This window comes from Talpa europaea (assembly GCF_964194135.1).
Source record: "Talpa europaea genome assembly, chromosome: 10".
Taxonomy (NCBI): Eukaryota; Metazoa; Chordata; class Mammalia; order Eulipotyphla; family Talpidae; genus Talpa; species Talpa europaea.
In genome coordinates, this window is record NC_140077.1 from 72,520,058 (window position 1) to 72,541,785 (window position 21,728).

Below are 21,728 nucleotides of genomic sequence, written 5' to 3' on the forward strand. Positions count from 1 at the left end.
GCAGCACAACCCCCACAGGGCCTCGCTGGCAGGGGGCGGGGCCATTCTTTCGATTGGTTGCTTGCAGCCAAGGTCAAGCGATGATTGGCCGCGTCTGGGAATGGGGCGGGGCTAAGACGGTTGTGGGAATTAGAACTGTGAAGGGTGGGGGACCTGCCTGGGTTCAAACTCCAGCGGCTGACGGGCGGCCGAGACCTGAGAGAACATGGCTCGGCCGTTCGTTTGCGTGCGGGCCCTGGCGACCGTGCTTCTGCTAGGTATCGCCACCGTCTCCAGATCGATGGGCCTGCGGGGCCAAGAGCATCGAGGGACGTCGCGAATCCCTTCACAGTTCAGCGCGGAGGAGCGCTTCACCATGAAAGAGGCGCTGAAAGGTGAGCCCGGGGCAATTTCGCCCACCTGTGCTCCGACACGGGTCCTTCTCTCCTCGGATCTCGTGGCTTCCCTCTCCAGCCGAAGAGGGTCCGCTACTCCAGCGGGAGCTCCACGCAACGCTCGGGACCCTTCCTGCAGCTCCTGCTGCAAGGTACCGCACCTCCCACCGCAGGACGGTTCCGCACCTCGTGCCCCGCACCGATTGCCTGTCTTTGGTGAGATCTGGCCTCGGGGACCCTGTGTTCCTTGCCGAACCTATTGACTTGGCTGTCACCCACCCTAGCAGTTTGCCTCCAGTATTTCAACAGCTTTTGGTTCCATTTTTAACTTTTGGAAGTTTTTGTTTGTGTTAAATCTCTGCAATACATTAAGGGAAAACTAAATGATCTTAGTCTTATCTACTGAGGAGGGAAATTGAGGTTTTGGTCAATTACAGGACCCCAGGACCCCACAGCAAGGAGCTGAGCCCTGGGTGACCACATCTAGCACCTGTTCCACCGCCTGGGCTCCAAAAATCTACAAGAAAGGGATGTAAGGGTGTTCCTGGGGTGTGGGGAGTTCCTAATTTCCTCTCCTAATTAAATGACATCTCGCCTTTTAACCTCAAACCAAGGTTAAAATTCATTTACCTTCCTAGCCTGCATGTTCCAGAGGAAAGTTTCTGTTGCATGCTAGATCCTGTAGATAATGAGATGTGTCCTCAACATTGGGCTTGGTGCCAGTCTTTTTTTCCTTTCATCAAGTAATTGCTTAAAAGAAACTGCCTGTAATTGGATATAAATTTCACTGTGGAGGCAGAGGCCTGGGAAGCAGATCAATGAAAGGGAAAGGGCAGTCACTCCAGTCTTCACACAGAAGAAAGCAGAAGCTACATAAAAACCTAAAGTAGGGCCTTATAACAATATAGCTTAGAACTCTGAGCAAGAGGTAAAATGTCTGATTTCGATCTTGGGGCTGCCTTTCATTTAGGCAGTTTATTTCATCTTTCTCAATCTTAGCCTATGTGGTAGGCTAGAATGAAGGGTTAACCCTAAGCAAAAACCAGTCAAACGGCAGGTTTTTTTTTTTTTTAAGATTTATTTATTTTTATACAAGAGCTGGGATACAGGCCAGAGGCGTGGGAGGGTGAGAGGATTCACCAGAGACAGAGCAGGGAACAGAACAGGCAGACTGACTGAAATACACTGCTGAGGGGAGCAGCGGGCGAAATGGGAGAGGTCTGCCGCACCATGCAGGGTTGCTCCCTGGTCAGCCGGCCGGGCTCGAACCCGCACTGCAGAGGCTGTGGACAGCTTCACAGCGCTCCGCTCAACCCGCTGCACCACCAGGGAGGCCCAAAAACCAGTCAAGAAGTAAGTTTATCTTCCAGAGGTCCTTAAAACCTAAATGCCCCAGGTACATTTATTCCCACTGTGTTCTTTGATAACACTCTCAGATATTCTCATGATTCATTGTGTTTTCCCTCCCAATGATGTTTGCAATTGATATTGGATTGTTTTAAGAGTTTAACACTTTTGAGGCTCAAAAGAGTGCACCAAGTCATAACTCAAGGAACTGAGACCTCTGGGTAGGACAGGTGAGATTTTTCAGGACGGAGAAGCTTGGGGCAAGCTTCTACATCTACTCTTCCCAGGCATCATGTGCAAAAAAACAAAAAACAAAAAAAACTCCTAGCATTGGCTGGGAGTTCAGTGAGTCTCTGGATGAGCCAGCCTGTGAGGACTAGCCCAGTGTCAGCACACAAAAACCTCATTCATTCACAGAGGGATCCGGGACAGCGGGCTCCTTGGATTCATCAGCAGGATGGTGACTTCAGAGGCACGGTAAAGTCTTAGGGAGCAATTTAGAGCAGCTTCCCAATCAGAGTCAGGGGCCAAAATCTACTCCCCTCTACCACCTCCTCTCCCATCTTGGACTTTATTTTTCTTTAAGAGCCACATTAGCCTAAATGAACCCAAAGACCAGGGTTTCAATCCCAGTTCTGCTGCTCAATTCTGGACAATCTTGAACAGTTCACCTAACTTCTCTCAACTTATTTCCTCACCCTCAAATTAGGGACAGCAGCAGCACTTACTTTACAGGATGGTTTACCTTCCACAATAAGATAATAAATGTAAAAGAACTTTCCATGCATAGAGGGCCATGGAAAAAACAAATGGTTGTTATCATCTGTAATCTTCCACCTCTGGCTGTGTGACCCTGACAGATGCCATCAAGATCCCAACAGTGTCTTTCGGCCCCGAGGAGTTCAACACTACAGCCCTCGCTGAGTTTGGAGAATTCATTTATAAAGGTCAGCCACAAGCTGTGAAAAGTGGGTGGGAGAAGTAACCATGGAGACCTGATTCTTTTACAAGGTGATAGACATTTAGCTTGTAACTGACTAGATGACAGTCTAATTCCCACAGGTCTTTTTTGTGTTTGTACATAATGGAGAGGGATAGAAAGGATCCAGGAACTAGGATGAAGGTAGAGTAGAGATGGCAGATTTGTCCTTTGAATTTATAAAATTGGAGTTTGAACTCCCAACCTTTGCCCTCAGTAAATGTCAGTCAATAAACATGGTAAGTTTGATTATAATCAAAAGGTAGGACTAGGAATTCCTCCTTCCTGAGCAAGCCTTCAGAACTATACCCCATGCTCCTACACACACACACACACACCCTCCACATCCAGACCTACACAACTTACATATTCCAACTACCCACAACTCCATCTTCATTGCTAACACATTTCTGAGTTTCTAGGCAATCCACACCTCTGAGCTATCAGAGTCCTCTCCCCTCACCCCTGCACCAGTGGAGGAAGTACACCACTGAAGAATGTGTCAAGGGGAAGAGGGACTGGGGACACCCCTCCCATGTGACACACTCAGGGAGAGTAGTGAGCCACCTCCTGCACCAAATGATAAACAGGATGTTCACAGTTGTCAGAAATGGAGAAACTGACCTGGGCAGCAGGTATCCTCCTCTCTGGAAGAGGTGGATCTGGGACAAATCCCCAAAAGTCAGGCAGGGGCCAGGTTGGAAATTGTTACTAAATAGGAGATAAAAATAGGGTGAATTAGATAAGCTGACTGAGAAAGACAAAAGCATAACGACAAATGCATATTCGCCTTAGGCTGTTTTCAGGTTTTGCATTTCTACCACAGAAGTGTGCCTCGGACCAGCACAGCAGTGAACGATGAGGCCGTCTCAGGGTTGAGAGACTGCGCAGGGTGGTCAGGGATTCGGTTAAAGAAATGACAAACAGACACACTTCAAGAGTGAAAATCTGAGTGTAATTTTATTTGAGTTGGTGACCAGTATATATATGTTTTCTAAAAGCATAGGAATGGCGAACATCAGTGAAGAAATCAGCTTGCTTATAGGTTTAGCTTATCATTGACAGGGCAGTGATTTACATCTGGACCCAGGCGCATTCCTAAGTAGTTAGGCTATTAATTTTTATTTTTGTTTTATATGATTACTTTTTGTTTTAACTACTCACTATTACTATTAATTAATACGGGTGAATTTTACTTTTCACAATGTAATATTTTTATCATTTAGATTAATACAAACAAGGCTAAGTATACAACGGAGAAATTATTAAGCTAGCAGTTCAATTAATACACAGAGTTTAGTAACGTTTCATTTGAATCAGCCTAGTTATTAGATTTCGTATGTTCTTTTTTAATCGGCAAACCAATGACCTTTTAAACAGAGAAAGAGAAAAGATTTTAGAGAGACAGTTGTATTAGAATAAAGTTTGTGGGTCTAGAGAAGGTGAGATAAGTTTCCATGGAACAGCATTCCTGTAGTGGCTCCTGGTGGTCGTTATCTTTCAACAGGCTTCCGTCTTATCTATGTCTTCAGGCGGTTTTTGCTGTTCTCCTCCTGCGGCTGGTTGCCCAGCCGGACCTAGGGATTCCTAGAGGTCACTGCAGGAGGAGGTGCAGCAGGTATACCTTCAGGGGGTTTTGCTGTTCTCCCCCTGCCCGCTGGTTGCCCAGCCGGACCTAGGGACCGTGGTGCAAGCCATTAGCCCTAAGGGTCACTGCAGGGGGAGGTGCAGCAGAAGTGGATGTGGATTTTTCCAACCAAGTCCAAAGTTAGATAAAAGTTCTTTCTCTGTGTGTCTAAGGCCACCATGTTAAGGCCTATCTGTAACCTATAACTGACCCTGGAAACATCCATACAGTACACAAAAGTGTGGCCTTGTACTAGCCAGAGCTATCTTATCTCCACATAACACAGTCAGATTAGTTTTTTTTCAAAAGAAAAAAATGGCTTAGAATTTTTTTTAATAGAGGCATGTTTTATTTATTTGTTTGTTTGTTTATACAAGCACTGGGTACAGTCAGAAGTGCGGGAGGGTGAGAGAATTCACCAGAGCCAGAGCAGGGAGCAGAGCAGGCAGAAGGACCGAAGTACACTGCTGAGGGGAGCAGCGGGCGGCAGGAGAGGTCTGCGCGCCATGTGGGACCCTCCTCCGGTGGCCGGGGAGCAGCCGGGGATCGAACCAGCACCACAGAGGCCGCGGGCAGCTTTGCAACCCAGCGCTCAACCGCTGCGCCACTGGGGAGGCCCAACTTAGAATTTTTGTTTCCTATAAGGGTTGTGTTTTGAGACGCAGGGCAAGAGGGTTATTAGGCAGTTTCAGGGACAGTGCAGGAGGGGACCTCTGAAGAATTTGGGGAGGCTTCAGAGATAAAGACAACCAAGGGAATGTAACCAATTCCACTAGGAAAAACAAACATCCCAGGACCACAGACAATGTTAATACTGTTAACGATGGCCCTGGTTTTCTTCAGGTGATAAAGGGAGGTGGAGACTAGAGAAATGGAGAGTGGTTTAATCTATGGACAACTTAGAAGGGCAGCTGTTTAACTTCAATGTAGAGATGCTCACCCGGAGGACTAGGCCATAAAGATAAAGTGACAAGCATGACAAATGGGGAAAGGGAAAGCTGTTGGATAAGGAATGTGAAATTCCCCCACTTAGTGTGAGACCCTCTGGGAGTTAACCAATCAGGGAGAGAGAGAGTAAAATTTAAACATAATGAAGGAGAGAAAGTATATATTGCCAACGTAATATCCCGTACCGGCTCGTCTCGGCCCCTCCCAGGTACCTTATACCTGGGAGTCTTTCTTCTTTGTCTCTTTTCTTCCTAAATAAACTCTTCTTTCAAAGACAAGATTTGTCTCTCTCTGCTTACTTACTTCAAAAGGTCTGTGAATTCCTTTCTACGGTTTCACGAGGTAAGAACTCGTGGTAAAGCGGCGGCAGTTGTTACACATGCCGGCATCATTTTGATTCCAATAAATCTGGATATGGGCACCTACTACATTCACAATTTAACACACCCCTGGTCTGCATAACATGTACTTGTCATAATATGTTGTAGGTGAGACCAAGCCAGATTTTGAGCTACTGTCACAATGGTGGAGTCTTGATGTACATGGTAGTACAGAGTAATAGCACATTAAAATATGGGGAAGAGGAATTCCACAGATTGTCTGGGCCAATCAGGAATCAGACTGGTTTTGTCCCAGAAGGTTTCCTGAAAGAGGCTGCATGTTTTTAAAAATGAACATTTTCTATCAGATGTTAAGAAAACCAAAGGAAATTGAAACCCTGGTTTTCATTCCTTTGCCTCTAGCCTTTCCAACATTGTTCAAAACCAGCTTTATCCAACACGAAGTCGTGGGAGAGTACAGCCACCTCTTCACTGTCCAAGGCTCAGACCCCAGCTTACAGCCTTACCTGCTGACGGCGCACATCGACGTGGTGCCTGCCCCTGCGGAAGGCTGGGAGGTGCCCCCATTCTCTGGGCTGGAGCGTGATGGCTTCATCCATGGGCGAGGCACACTGGACAACAAAAACTCCGTCATGGTCTGAAATGCTCCGTTCCCTCTACCTTAGGGCCCTAAAGACCAACCCAGAGAGGGTGTTTAACTGACCCCCAGGAGACAGGAGCTTATGCTAGAAAGAACCTGGGCTCCCAGAGACCCAGGTTCTAGCCATCAGATTGTCACTTCCGTTTTCTGGAAAGTGACATGATCTCTCAACCATGAACCTGAGACTGGACTGGATGATCCTGAGGGACCCTTTCAGCTCTGACATTGATAACTTTATGCTTTTCTCCAAGCAGTAAATGTTTTATGCAGAGCTCTGCTTCCCACATCTAGTCCTCTACGACCTTTCGAGTTTGTTCTCTTTAAAGAGAGTGTCTGATCCTCCCACCAGCCCTGATGCACGCACTGAATGTTTCTGATACAGGTAGTCCACTTACATAATAAGCCTTTCTCCGCCCTGGCGCCTCTGTCCCCCCCAGGCAATCCTGCAAGCCTTGGAGCTCCTGGTGACCAGAAACTATGTTCCCCGAAGATCTTTCTTCATTGCTCTGGGCCATGATGAGGAGGTAGAGTTTCCTCACCCTGTTGTACCTCTCTGGGGCCTTATGTGGGGGAGGGGTGATTCACCTTAGGCTGATTTGTTCTCCAGCTGCAGGGTTCCTGATATCAAAATCCCACACTACAGTGGTACATTTGTTATAATTGATGATCTTACATTGGCCCATCCTAATCACCCAAAGTCCAGAGTTTCCGTTAGTGTTCGCTCTTGGTACTATATATTCAATGGGTTTAGACAAATGTATGGCATCTATCTGTCATTATGTTACCCTACAGAATATACCCACTGCCCTAAAAATCCTAAAAATCCCCTGTACTCTGCCTATCATCCTTCTCTCCCTTCCAACTCCTGGAAACATTTTAGAGTCCATAGTTTTGCCTTTTTCCAGATGCTATATATTTAGAATCGTACAGCATACTGCCTTTCCAGAGTGGCTTCCTTCACTTGGTCATTAGTTAGGAATTTGTAACCAACTCCCTGGTAATTTCTAAGGCAGCCAGTGGGGCTGCCAACTATACCGTGGGAAACAGTGATATGATGGAAAGAGAACTCAACATGGCAATCGATAAATGTGTTTTATTTCCAGCAGTGCCCCTTTATTTGACCCAGCGCAAGTCACTTCTCTCTCTGGGCCCCATTTTCTTCATTTGTGTAATGAGACCAGTTGGGCCCTTCCAGTTCTGATATTCCAGGACTCGTTGTGGCAGGATTGTTTGAGTCCTGTACACCACCTAACAGACGGAGACTGGGTGGGAATGTTCGGAGCCCCAAGCTAAGCCAAGCATTGCCTGTCTCTGTAAGTGTGACACCAGCTTCCATGTCTGCAGGTATCAGGGAAGTATGGAGCTCAGAAAATCTCAGCCCTGCTGCAGGCCAGGGGTGTCCAGCTAGCCTTCATCATGGACGAGTGTGGCTTCGTCTTGGATGGTTTCTTTCCCAGCCTCAAGAAACCCTTTGCTATGTGAGTAAAGAATCCTGTCCACCATCTTGGAAGGCATCCTCACCTCATTGGAGATGACCCTAGCCTGGCACTATAAACCTTGCTGAGATAGCTCTTTATGGTACATCCTTTGCTTTAATCAACCTGGAATCCAACCAGTTCTGGGCTCCCCCTTCCCTTTCTCCTCTAGTATAGATTTTTTAAAGCAGCGTGAAGCTGACTTTTTAGCCCACCAGGCCCTACACATGGGCCTGTGGGCCTGTGGGTAATTCAGAGCAGGAGGAAGTCAGGAGGGCCCTCTCTGATCCTTTCCTACAGGGTTTCAGTCTCCGAGAAGGGGGCACTTAACCTCAAGCTGCAAGTAAACATGACCCCAGGCCACTCTTCAGCCCCTCCGAAGGAGACAAGCATTGGCATCCTCGCAGCTGCTATTAGCCGGTAAGCAGCTCCTGGCCAGCTCCCTGGCCAGACTCAAAATAGAAGACCTTCTTTGAGTTTGAGAAGGCTAAGTTTTCCTCCCTGAAGCTAGGGAGGGAGACATGGTGGTGCTACAGGAAGACAGAGCCCCCAGTCCCAAGGCAGAGCTGGAGATCAGGAGAGGACCTGTCGCTACTTGTACAAGCACATGAGGCCCAACAACCAAAGCTAGAGCAGCAAGCCAGGGCAGCCCAGAGCCCAGAACAGCATACAGAAATCAAACCTGGCAATGACTGGGGAAACTGTGAATTCTTCACCTGTTCTGGCAAGAAGAGAAAGATAAATAAAGGCTCTTAACTGTGAGTCTGTAACAACAGAATTCACCTCTGACCGAGTTTTCTTAGTAAAGCAGCAAGAAGAGTTATGTTCATTCAGGTAAATATTTAACTGCCTGCCATGCTCAAGCTGTGCCAGGTGATGGGCATGCAGTGATTAAACAACAGGTCCTCCTGGAGCTCATAGTTCTTGGGGGAGATTGATGGGTTGGGCTACAAAGTGGTAGGTGCATGAGAACACGGTCCACTAACTTGGCCTTGGGGGACGGACTCCCACAGATGGAGTAGAGGTGGTCCAGGTACTGTGAGATCTTGAAACGTCAGGGTTGGTGGAGGTGATGAGGAAGACAGTCTCCTCGCTCCCTCCTCTTCAGGACACTGATCTGTGGAGTTGCTTTCATCTCTAGAATATTTCTCTTCCAGCCTGGAGCAGACGTCACTACCAAACATGTTTGGAGATGGGCCATTGAAGAAGACAATGCAACTACTGGCAAATGAGGTATGGGAAAGAGTCTTTCATACTCCTGATCAGCTGTGGAAGATGAAGAAAGGGTAGCAGAGAAGTCACCTTAGGAGTAATGAAAGACCCTGTCACAGACCTGTCCGGTGCTCTCCTCGCCTACTTCCAGCCACTGGCTGCACCGAGATAGAGGGATCTGACTTGTTCCCTAAGGCTCTCTGGGCTTCTCTGAGACCCTAAGACTTAACATACCTGCACCCATTGGCAGTGTGTTCCCACTCATCCTTGTGGCTACCCCCGAGGATCCCTGAGACAGCTCTAAAGTAGGGAGACACCTAGGCTCAGGTATAAGCACCCTACTGTGCCAACCCCTCTGAAATCCTGCTGATCTGGCTGTTTCCCTTTCAGTTTCCCTTTCCTACCAATGTAGTCTTGAGCAACCTGTGGCTGTTTCGGCCCCTTGTAAGCAGGTAAAGTTCGCTCTTTCCTTCCCTAACTCTTTACCCTAAACCAACCTACCCCACATCAGTCCCTTCTCTTGACTTAGCTAATCATCCCTCAACCACCATACATATGGATTACATCTCATTTGTATATAGAATATTCAGGAAGGTGGGTGATCCCCCAACCAGTTCTTTCTCCCCATTAGACAGTTCTTTCTCAGTTCTGACGTTAGTCCTGTTGCTTTAGGTTATTGGAGAGGAATTACATAACCAACGCATTCATCAGGACCACCACGGCAGTCACCATGTTCAATGCAGGGATCAAGGTAACATGGCCTGGTTCCTCCCTCATCCCTTTTCCTCACTGCTCACCCACCCCTCCATTTCTCTGTTTTGTCTCCTGACTCACCTTGGCTTCTCTGGTTACGATTTTAATAACAGGAAGGCCTGGCACTGATCTGTTCTGTGTCAGTTGGGTAAACTCAAGAACAAAAGTTCTAATGAGGTCCACAAGCCCTCAAACTTGGCCCAATTGAAATTGGCCAGTTGAAATTGTCCAAGTTTTGTATAAGTGTGTTTTTGTGGGTATCCATACCCCTCTCAGGTTCTTTGGGTCTGCACACCCTCAAAAAAGCAGCCATTGTACCAGGATTAAAAGGTGCTATTTAGGGCCTCCCCGGTGGCGCAGCGGTTGAGCACTGGGTTGCGAAGCTGCCCACAGTCTCTGCAGCACCGGTTTGATCCCCGGCTGCTCTCTAGCCATCGGGCCGCCCGTTGCTCCCCTCAGCAGTGTACTTCGGTCCGTCTGCCTGCTCTGCTCCCTGCTCTGGCTCTGGTGAATTCTCTCACCCTCCTGTGCTTCTGACTGTACCTAGTGCTTGTATAAATAAGTAAATAAATCTTTTTTTAAAAAAAAAGAAAGAAAAGAAAAATCTTAAAAAAAAAAAAAAAAGGTGCTATTTAGCAATTGATTCCTGTATTCCTGTGACATATTTTCATTTAACATGTTACTTATTCACCTAACACTTTGGTCATGTAGATTAATGATTTCTACTTTTCTTCTATTACCAAGGATCTCTTTATTATTTATCCTCATATTTTTAAAGATTTACCCAACTAACAAATTTAATGAATGGTTAATGTCTTTTCCTCTGCTGTTACTCTGAGCTGAAAAAGAGACACCTACCATTTAGAGAATTTGTAACATTTGTTATATATACAGTATTTAAACTGTACACATTGTCATTTCCTAGAATACACTAAATGTTGAGTGGTCTTAGTGAACAAAATTCTGTAGGGGGTTTATTTTTATAGAATTAAATTTTTTGTCAATTAGTTTTTTGATAATTTTTTTCCAAGAACAGCTTTTTTTAAAGATTTATTTATGCATACAAGAACTGGGGTACAGGTCAGAGGAGCAGGGGGTGAGAGCATTCACCAGAGACAGAGTGGGCAACAGAATGGGTGGATCCATTGAAATACACTGCTGAGGGGAGCAGCAGGCGAGACAGGAAAGGTCTGCTATACCACGTGGGTCAGCTCCCTGGCTGGGGATCAAACTCGTGCTGCAAAGGCTGCGGATAGCTTCACAGTGCTGTGCTTAACCCCTTGCGCCACCAGGGAAGCCCTCCAAGAACAACTTTTTAGGAAGTCGATCTCCTTCCAAATGGATTGCATGCTAAGGGGCATCTCATTTAAAAGGACCAAGCCACAACCACATTAGTGACCCTGAACTTAGGTCTTTCTGGAATCGTGAAAGGAGTTAGGCCATTCCTAGTGTTGCCAGTACCACTTGCACTTCTTCAAGGGGTCACCATTCATCTAGATTATGAAGTAGCCTTGGCAGGCACTGGTGACCTCGGTGAGCTGGTAACCTGGTATATGTGAAAAGAGATTCAGAATGAATTCCTGGTATACCTGGAGTCCAATGTATGAACTAGACCAGAGCATTCCTCACCAGCTTGCCAGTGTCCACCAAAATAATAGCACTGTGTTCTTGCATTTGAATGTATTTTTATCTGTCCAGAATACTTTCACATTTGTTACTCTATGATCCCAACAGCTCTATGAGTATTATTGCCCCATCTGCCAGTTGAGAAACTGGAGGCACAAGGAGGTTATAGTTATTTAAAATCACATGGCTAGTTTGTAACAGCTCAGTTATCCCTTCCCTAGCAGAGTGCTTGTTACATCCACCAACTCAAAGAAAGATATGCAGTTGGGGAGTCTGTTCTCTCATGACCTCCAAGGAAGACATCTATAGCCCAGATCTCTTCTCTGATTAGTACTGGGTTCCTGGTGAAGCAAAGAACAGAGTCTAGTTTCACAACTGAACTTGGGGAAACTACCACCATCATCATCCCCTTCAGATCAGTCATGCCTGCAGGGGCCCTGGGTACCCCGTCTGAGTCAGCACTAACACTAACAGCTGCAGAGGTAACGTAGGTGCCCCGCAAAAGAGCTCCCTGGCAGCAGCTGCCTGAGTGGTCACAGAGAATTCAGTCTTGCTCAGAGCAGCAAACCCCCTCCATGAAGACCTGACCTAAAGCAGAAACACACCGTTAGCTCTGAACATAACCACAGGTCCAGGGCCCAGAGCAGACAGGGACTGACTCAAATAATGAAGCCCTGAAACTCCCCCTACTGGTGCTATTTGGCATTTCCTGCAATGGTCTTGAGTTTGGCTCAGGTTAGGGTTTGTGGTTCTCTTTCCAGATAAATGTCATTCCACCAGTGGCCGAGGCTACCATCAACTTCCGAATTCACCCTGCACAGACAGTCCAGGAGGTATGTGCATAAGTTCTCAACAACTGGCTCCACACTGGGGAGCTGTGGCTCTCAGAAGTGGGTATAGCTGGAATCCCAGAGCTAGCCCAGTGTCTCATCTGCTCAAACAACACTCTTTAAAGGCTTCCTGTGCATAGGACTTGGCTAGGACTTAGAGTTGGGTAGTAAGAGGAAAAAATTAGTAAATAATAACAATCAAGGCAGAGAAGGTGAGTCGTGTGCCTGAGATGACACTTCCAGCAACAGAGTTCCAGAGTCTGTGACCCACTCTCTACTAGAGTTGGAACAATTAGGGGTGAGCAGATTACATGGGGCCAGTTCAGAGAAGGAAACTAGGGGGTCAAGAAAATCTTTTTGACCTCTAGAAAATTGAGCTGGGACTTAAAGGACAAATAGGACTTTGCTAAGTAAAACATTTAGTGAAGCTAAAGAGTGGAATAAATTGGGAAGAAGTGATAGGAGATGGAAACAGAGTTGTAATGTGGGGATCAAGGCCTCGTATGTGGTGCTGGGGAGTCTGGGCTCTAGTTAGGTCCTCTGTCAGGCCTGTGGTCTGCTCAGATTTGCTTTTTTGCTGACAGTGCTGGTGGCACTGCCGAGAAAGTACTGGAGGAGGACGTGATGGTTTGAAACCTGCCGCAGCGCCTCAGACACTTGGCATGAAGATCTGAGCAGAGGCTGTGGTCGTGGGTGGGGCGAGGACACCCACCAGGTGTGAGACGGATGGGTTCCACAGGACATGTGTGTCTGGAGAGACAGGTGGGATGGTGCCCAGGTTTTTAACGTGAGTGCCTTTAACCAAGACTGGGAGTTTGGGAAGAAGAGCAAGTTCACAGGGAAATATAATGGCTAAAAAGGTTGAGAATCTCCTATTAATAGGTAATTCTAGTACCTCAAATCTGGAGAAGGAACTAGAGATACCCAAGTGTTACTCACATAACTGAAACTTCTAAAGTCAGTAAAATCCCCGGGAAAGATGTGTAAAGTTAGGAGAAAAAGAAGGCTGAGGCCAGAGCCTTGTGATGGTCCACTGTGAACAAGAAGTTAAAAATTATTAAAATGAACCACAACGAGGGCTATGACAAAAGGGACCAGGTGCTGCTGGAGAAGACAACAAGGAAACAGGTATCATGTGGGTGTCAGTTAAGGGACCCTGAGGAAGTGACATTGAGCTGAAACTTAGAGTGAGAAGATGCTACACAGATGTCTGACATCTTTAGGAAAAGCCAACTTATTTAGACATCAGGTGGAGCTAGCAAGGGTAAACGTGACTCTTCAAAAAAATGATTGAAAAAAGCAGCCCAACGACTCCAGAATGAATCCTACATTCCAGAATCAAACAGGCCAGGGACAGGAGTCTCCAGCACAGGTCACGAAGAGACAGCCCACGAAGATTCTGGGGGCCTTTCTCCCTGGGTTTGCCTTCACAGGGCAGAAGGCACACCCCTTATTGTAGAGGTAGGAACAGGTTGACAGCCTGCCCAGAGTTACCCAGCATTCAAGAGAGCTGGGACCAGTGTGAGCCCTGAGTTCTGTTGCTTTTCATCCAGTGCCAACCTTTGTCCTCTCCCTGAGGGCTCATGGGACCAGGAAATCACTGAATTCCCCTCATTGGGCTTCTTTCCACCAGTTTTTTTCCAGGCTCATCCCAACGCCATGCCCTTTCCAAGGGCTGTTTTCCACCAGCTGGGACTTTCATCTCCCCAGGCACTCTCCCCTCCTCGCCCTGCCACAGTGGCCTTCCTTCCCGGGCTAGCTGATGAATCCCTGGAACCCCCAGGCCCATCCTGCCCACCTGCCCCAATGTAGAATGGAAAGCTCCATCATCCCGAATTCACTGTGTCCCTTTGACTGGCTACTCCTCTCCTGGTAGCTCAGCTGTGTGCCTCAGGGACACTCCCTGCTGTCCTGGGGGCCACGAATCTGAGCCTTGGACTTGATCAGTGCCCAGGGTCCTTGTCCTCCAAATGTAATGTAGGTTGGTCGCCAGCACCTCCCTATGAAGAACAAAAATCTTCAGAAATTTAACAGGCTGCCACATGGAGGAAGGTTTGCCCTGAACGGGCCGCAAGTGCAGCAATAAGGCCAACGGAAGCTTCTTCAGGGAGAGTTTCAGAACTTGATGCCTTTGGAGATAAGGAGGTCCTTCGAGGCTGGGTGTCCCCTTAGCTAGAGTTCTGTACAGAAGATTCCTCCCTCTTCCCTTACCTCTCTCCGCCCTTCCCGCCCTTCTTTCCTTCCTCCAAGCCTGGCTTCTCAGTATGTGTTAGACAGTTTTTAAGCACTTGGGGGAAGGGTGAGCAGGACAGCCAGGATTCCCACGAACATTTTAGTGGAGACAAGACAGCAATAAGCAAGTAATCAAATGGGAGCAAAGTGATTTTTTTGAGATAAGCATCACAAAAGAAAAAAAATGATGTGTCACAGAGCGGGGCGGGGGTGGGGGGCAGTGAGCAGCTTTAAAGACAATGGTTGTCCTCTCTGAGGATGCATTTACACTGAGACCCAAAAAGAGGAGCAGGTGCTGGGAACAGCAAGAGCGCAGACCCTCCAAATTTCACAAAGGTGAGATCCTGCAACGGTGTGTCTAGACCCATACTGTGCCCTGTGCAGTCGGTGCAATATCAAGAGAGATTAGAAGGTGCAGGAAGCCACGTCTCAGTTCATTACAAGGAAGACGTTCCCAGCCAAGAAGCTCCGAGTGGAGTGGGAGGTGACTTACAACAGTGGGCGTCCTCCCTCGGAGGTTTTCAAGCGCAGGCGACCCCAAATGAGCGGCCTTACAGCGGGTGGGAACTGCTCTCTTAACTCCGAAGGCCTTACACATTTCTGTACTTCCATCTGGTGTCCTTGCCCCAAGCAAATTTGCCATTCAATTGAAAGGAAAATATGTATATACATAAAACAGAATAATCAGACTATGCTATAGGGACTGTAAGAGGTCAGAGAAATGAGAGAGAGTGTGCTCACCATAGCCTTTGAGGCCCCTCTTTCTCCTAGTCCCACCCATATGCCTCTGGTTTTTGCCCAGAGTGGTCCCGTTATTCTAAACAGGTAAATAACAGTTACCATTAATTGAGTGTTCCCCATGTAGCAGGCACTGGCTTCACAAAGCAAATGACGTGTTAATTCCCGTAGCGGTCACAGCCACCTGGCCAGGTAGGTGCCACTATTATCTGCATGTTACATGAATAAGCCCAAGGTCACTGGGCTCTCTGTGGCCATCAGAGGCACAAGGACCAATGTCCCTCATCCACTTTTGCACAGGCCCCTCCATGCTCAGACTGCCTCTTGCCTCTTTTCTATCAGTTTCTCATCCTACCTTCAAACTCTGGCTCAAGATCATGCCACTGAGGAGTTTATCTGAAATCAAAGCCACCCCCTTTCTGGCTCTACTCCACATCACCTCACCCTGTGTGCACGGAGGGAGCAGCAAACTGTCATCCTTGTGAAATCAGGAAGACCAGCTTCAGACAGGCAGCCTGGCAACGCTATCTGCGTGACTCTGGGCCAGTTACCTCATGAGACAGAGCCATTGTTACTCTTATTGCTTCACCTCTCTCAAGCCCAGGTGTCCAACGCTACTGATGCCTTTCAAGTTCTCGGTACTAGAAATAACAGCAATGAGGCAGACCCAGGAACTGTTTTGAGTCAGGGCCTGGTCTAGTAGCTAGTGGGAAACCTGGGTCTTTCCTTGTGGCCTTTCATGACGCGACCCAATCTGTGTGCCCTCCTCAATTTCTGGGACCAGGAATCTTCAATCTGGGGTGAGGGACAGTATTCAGGACCCCAACCTACCTTAGAGTGACTTAGACTATTAATATATAGTCTTAATAGGTTCTCTACCCACTGGTGGTAGAGAACATATTAACCACCACATATTACCCAGCAGTGGGTAGAGAACCTATTAAGACTATATATTAATTCTTGTATAAAAGTATTTGGGGCATAAATGCTAGAGTGAAATTAGTTATGATACATGAGTGTCAGAGTATCAGTCCCACAGCAGGGAACTTGATTTGGCTCAAACAATGGTTTCTGAACCTGAAGTAGGAACTCTCGTTTCATTTCCTGGCTCAGCTCCTAGTCTACTTGTAGGGGACACTGACCTAGAAGCAATATTATTGAGATAATACCCATGTTTAGGTGATCCCCAGCTGTTAGACACCTCTCTTTCTCAGCACAGGCAGTTCTCCAGCTGGTCAACTGCTGGTTTGAGGCTAGTGCTGGCTTTTCCAGGGTAACTGGGTGGGTTTGGAGACCACTAAGTCAGCTTCTTTTCCCACGTGGCTCAATGCAACCTGATTCACAGGGTCTGGTCTACATCCTGCGTGGAGCTAGGACTTTTTGGATTCACCTCTAGACTAAATTTTCTAGGAGCTTTGTCTGGAAGCTTTTCTGAGGCAAAGAAGGAAAGCTTAAATACTGGTCTCCCAACTCCTGATATTTTGTCTTTGTCAAACTCACCTTCTGGCTTCGAGTGCAGCTAGTTACAAAAAGGAAACAAGGATTCCCAGAGAGGGGAAGTGTGTGACCCTCTCATCACCTGTCTGAGACTCTCGGGGGTGAAGTGAGGTCGTTACATCTCTCCGCTGCTTCATGATGGTTGATTCCCACTCAGCTATCTCTTCTGCCGTTTCCCCAGCTCATGCCTCACGACACTGGGGAATTTTCCACTTCCCCAGATGACTCATGATTGAGGCATGCCTCCCAAACATTCGACCTAAATCAATGCTATTGATTGCTTTCCAGGAAGGCCCAGCTCTTCTTTCTCCTCTGTCTTCGGCCAGACAGCAGAAATTGAGGTCCCACTGCTAGTATGAGTCTCCTGTGACCTCTTGGCTCTGTGTTGCTAGAGAAATCAGGACCATCTAAACATAGCGGTACTTGGAGAGCCGATCAATAAGAAATCGAACTGCTTTTGTTTCCTTTCTGAGGTCATTGATCTCGTCAAGAACATCATGGCTGATGACCGGGTCCAGTTCCACGTGTTGAGTGCCTTTGACCCCCTCCCCATCAGCCCCTCCGATGATCAGGCCTTCGGCTACCAGCTGCTCCGCCAGACCATACAGTCCGTTTTCCCTGAGGTCAACATTGTTGCCCCAGGTAATGACTTCATCAGCTGCGGCTGGAGGGAAGTAAGGGTTGGAACTGTTTCCCAGCCAGTGTCTACTGCTCCACCCCCATCCCAGCTGTTCAGCCTGGAAACAGCTGGCTGCTTCCCCTCCTGGTGGGACTGGAACTGTATTTTCCCCTTGGAGTGGAAGTGAGAAAGCAAACAGGAAAGGAGCAGAAACAATAAATTAGGTCAGTCAAGCCTGGGTCCTTGCTTAACCTAGGCCAGCCACTCGCATGGAGCAGATCTGCCCAGATTCCCTCCTCTGGGGGAGAAGCAGAAGCAGCAAAGTTCCTCCCTGTCTGAGCCGCTGCAGGGTAACAGCTCAGCAGGCAAGATCACAATCTGCAGCTCAGAAAGCCCTTCCCAGCCTGTACCATTTGCACTACTCCCTTCATCTCTCTCAGCCCAGATCAGTCCCAGCAATAGTGCCTCTAGGCCCTTTCCCCAGCGTCCAGCATAACTTCCAAATCTATGCTATAAGGACAGTGGTATGCAAATTTAAGACTGCAAGAGAAACATGTTAAAACTTATTAACACTTAACCAAATCTGGAGAGAACTCTGGAATCAGTGCTCTCGGTTTTTTGGTTTTTTTTTTTTTTTGAATCAACTTAAATCTGACCTATTTCTCAGGAAATTCAAACTCAGACATTACTGAGGTTTCCAAGTACCTCCACTGTCCCCACCTTGAATCAGGCCCTCAGGGTCTAATGCAGCAACAGCCATTGTCCTGACCACAAGGTCACTTCAGATTGGAGATTTCCTCTGACTCCCCGGCCTGTCTTGGGAGTAGAGTCTTTGGCTCCAGACTAAGAATATACCAGAATACATTCCCTTGAGGGCTGCTGCCTCGTAGGTCCCTGCCATCCAGAAACACTTGTTTCACAGACACAGATTCTCCCTTAGCTCACAAAGGCTCCCAACCCTATCCTCTCCCTTCTGGGGCACCTACCATAACCCCCTAGTGGGGTCAGCTGTTACAGAAAAAAGATAGAAAAAAAAATAGAAATCCCCAAAGAGGAAGGGTAGTCATCCATTTGAAAATGGAAAATAAAAGTGAAAAATGAAACAAATCACAAATTGCCATCTCAAATCATCCCACCACACCTTCATTGATGCTCCAGGGAGACTTTGCCCAAAGAACATTGTTGGGGGCCAGGGGTGCCAGGAAGAAGACAGTCCCAGCCCCAACTGAGGGTTGAAGGGAGCTGCTGCTACTTTTGGGAGAATGATCTAGAGTTTTCCAACCCTGAGGTTTGACTCTTAAAGGCAGAGTCATCCTTCAGAGGACAAGAAACTCAGGAAATTACATTCTACTTTAAAAGGATTGTATTTTATAGCAGTTAAATTCCCAAGAGGATGTTTATTTATGACCTAAGGAGATGCAGAAGAAAACTCAGGCAATAAAGAAGCAACAGTTAGAATTCTGGATGTCTACATTTCAGAAATAGTCCAGCTATGGGTGTGAACACATTGGCCTCATGGGGAGAAGACACTTAGCTTTGGCCCATTCAAGGGCTAGCCCACTGATGCCCTTGGGAGGAGAGCCCATGTTACCAGCTGAAATGAAGTTTCACTAACATTTTGAGAATGGGAAGGGTAAGGGGAGAAAATCCACAACATCAGGCTTCCACCTGCAGGCCCAGGCTCCGCTCTGCCAGGCTCAAGGGGCCCCTTGACCCCGCCAGCCCACTTGGCATCCCCTTGTGTTGGCAGCTCACTTCCTACAGGGTCTCTCCCACCTTGCCACTTTCTACTGCTGATCTTCCCTCTCTAGGCACTTGCATTGGCAACACAGACAGTCGGCACTACACAAACCTCACGACTGACATCTACCGGTTCAACCCCCTCTACCTGCAGCCTCAGGACTTCAGTAGGTGAGTGAGTGGAACAGCCAGGGGGAGAGAGTGGATGCATCTGACCTGTCCTTCTCCTCTCCCAGTCTGTGACAGTCCACAGAATGGGGGGAGACCAGGGTTTGTACCAACTAAAATGGGCACATAGTAGAACCCAACTGGTCAGCTTCCTCGTAGCCAGAGTCTTGCCACTCCCCAGAATTTGTGAAAATTGACCGTGTTTTACAGGTGTGGCCAACACGATTGGAGAGATCAGGTGAAGAGACTTCAGTTCTAGTCTCAGTTTTTTCTCCTTTTTTGGAGAGTGTGAACCCTCTGGATCTCATTTTCTCACCAAAAAGGGAGACTCCAGAGTTCTTGATTACCACTCAGTGAAATGCAGACACACAGGCAGTCAGAGATGGGCTCATGCTTTGACTTCTCAGAAGCACACCATAGAAACTCAAGAAATTCATCATGTATGCACTACCATTTTATGACTTCTTCAGCCAATATGGGGGATGAGTTCCGTTTACCTCTGCTCCTTACCATTTCCAGTCCTGGTTTCCCTGCCACAAGTTGAAAACAGAATGAAAATATTTGAAGATGAGCTTAAGAATGGGTTTGATGAGGTGGGGGTGGAGAGTAGCTTAGGAGGAGGGGAAGAGAACAGGTAGCTACTCTTTATTCTTCCATCTTTGATATTACATGTGTGGGTTGATTGATGTGTGTTTTGGGTTGGGTTGGGTTGGGACGGGGTGGGGTGGGGTGGGGTGGGGTAGGATGAGGTGGGGTGGGGTGGGGTGTGGTGGGGTGAGCTGAAGAAAGTTGGTGGGCATGGAAACTGAGTGAAGTTCCCAGAGGAAATGGAGAATGAACCCCATAAGTACCCTGGGCAGTTGCCCTTCCCATCCTGTCGAACCCCTAGGAATGTGAGGACAAGGTAGTGCTAGCTTAGAAATAAGTCTAGCTGGGGACTCAAGCCTAAGAAAAAGAGAATTAGAAAGATAATTTTCCCTCAGATGAGAAATTATAGAATGGATTCTGGAGTCGGAGATGAATATGAACTCCCCAGGAGTTATTTTATTCTCTACTCCCACTGTTCTTTTCCATGGACGTGAACCCTAGGAGATGGCCAACACGTCATATGAAACCTCACTGCATACAAATGGTCTCCCCCACCCTGCCCATTTCCTACCCCTCAAGTTCAAAGGCTTCAGGGAGGTGGGGAGGGAGTGTTCTGAATAACACTTGGAATAACGCAGTAGTGGGCTTCTCTCCCCCCAAATCTCTTTCCTTCAGCATCCATGGACTCAACGAGAAAATCTCAGTCCAAGCCTACGAGACCCAGGTGAAATTCATGTTTGAGTTGATCCAGAATGCTGACACAGAGCTGAGCCAAGTTCCTCACCTGCATGAACTGTGAGGTTGAGGGGCCAGGATTACTCCAGGGGGAAGTCAGTGCTCTTGAAACTTTTCATCAAAACCACATCGTTCACCCCTAAACTCACAAGAACATGTCTGAGGTGTGAGGGAGGAGTGTGGGAATCTGGCTTCTCCCTTGCTCTTAACTTCACCCCTCAGCTGGCTGGCTTCACTGCCTTCCTGTCTCTAGCCTGGAGAATTGTCCTGTCTTGTGCTAGTTATTCAACTGTGCCACCCTCCAGCCCTTGGCAACTTAGCAACTGCAGACTTGAAAAATCTCAACCAGGTTTTGCTTGGTTAAAGTATTTAGTGTGTTCCTGCTAGATGACTTTCTCCATGGCTTACACATTCTTGCTGTAACTTCCTTTCCCCCTTTTCTCCTCTTCAGCCCTTCAACTGTTTCTGTCTCTTTCCTCTCCTGCCCCTGAGTCCCTCCCCCGCCCCCCAACTTTATTCTCTATCTGGAGCAAGAGTTCATCAAACTGTGGTGTTACCATAATTGTCACAACTGGTCAAATAAAGTGACATGTGCAACATGAGCTGGTGACTGACAGGTGAAACTGAGGCAGGGAACTTAGAGGGAACCCAAGGCCCCTGGTTCTGGAGGAGGGAGCCTTAAGAATAAAATGTCTGGGGCCTCCCCTGGTGGCGTAGCGGTTGAGCGCTGGGCTGCGAAGCTGCCCACAGCCTCTGCAGTGCCGGTTCGATCCCCGGCCACCAGGGAGGGTCCCACCTGGCGTGCAGACCTCTTCTGCCGCGCCCACTGCTCCCCTCAGCAGTGTACCTCACTCCTTCTGCCTGTTCTGCTCCCCGCTCTGGCTCTGGTGAATTCTCTCACCCTCCCGCACTTCTGACTATACCCAGTGCTTGTATAAATAAATAAATAAATCTTTAAAAAAAAAAAAAAGTTTTAAAAAAAAAAAGAATAAAATGTCTGCTTTCAGGTTGCTTCCAAGGGCTCCCTGTGCTTCGCTCTCTCCCCTGCTCTGTTTCTAACACCTGTGGCTGATGTACTCCTTACCCACCCCAGGAGGCACTAGTCTGTGGCAACATTTCTCTGACACACCCTAGGACCTGAGTTCCCAAGACAAGGGCACTTTTGGTGGAACCAAGGCCTGCAGGGCCCTGGCATCTCGTCCTCTTCAGACTCACCAAAAGGAAGTGGAGGGGGTGGCGGCTGGGCGTGGGAAGGGGAG

General features: G+C 47.7%; 1 protein-coding gene across 1 annotated transcript; it reads left to right on the forward strand.

The window, feature by feature from the left end:
- Window positions 1-205: 205 nt before the first annotated feature.
- PM20D1 (peptidase M20 domain containing 1) lies at window positions 206-20,533 on the forward strand (the record flags this gene model as incomplete). Its single annotated transcript, XM_084245141.1, has 13 exons — window positions 206-374; window positions 2,582-2,668; window positions 6,019-6,251; window positions 6,694-6,780; window positions 7,601-7,734; window positions 8,032-8,151; window positions 8,889-8,964; window positions 9,334-9,395; window positions 9,616-9,694; window positions 12,084-12,155; window positions 17,093-17,261; window positions 19,050-19,149; window positions 20,410-20,533. 13 exons carry the CDS (start codon window positions 206-208, stop codon window positions 20,531-20,533), a joined length of 1,512 nt encoding a protein of 503 aa, XP_084101267.1.
- Between the last annotated feature and the right edge of the window lie 1,195 nt (window positions 20,534-21,728).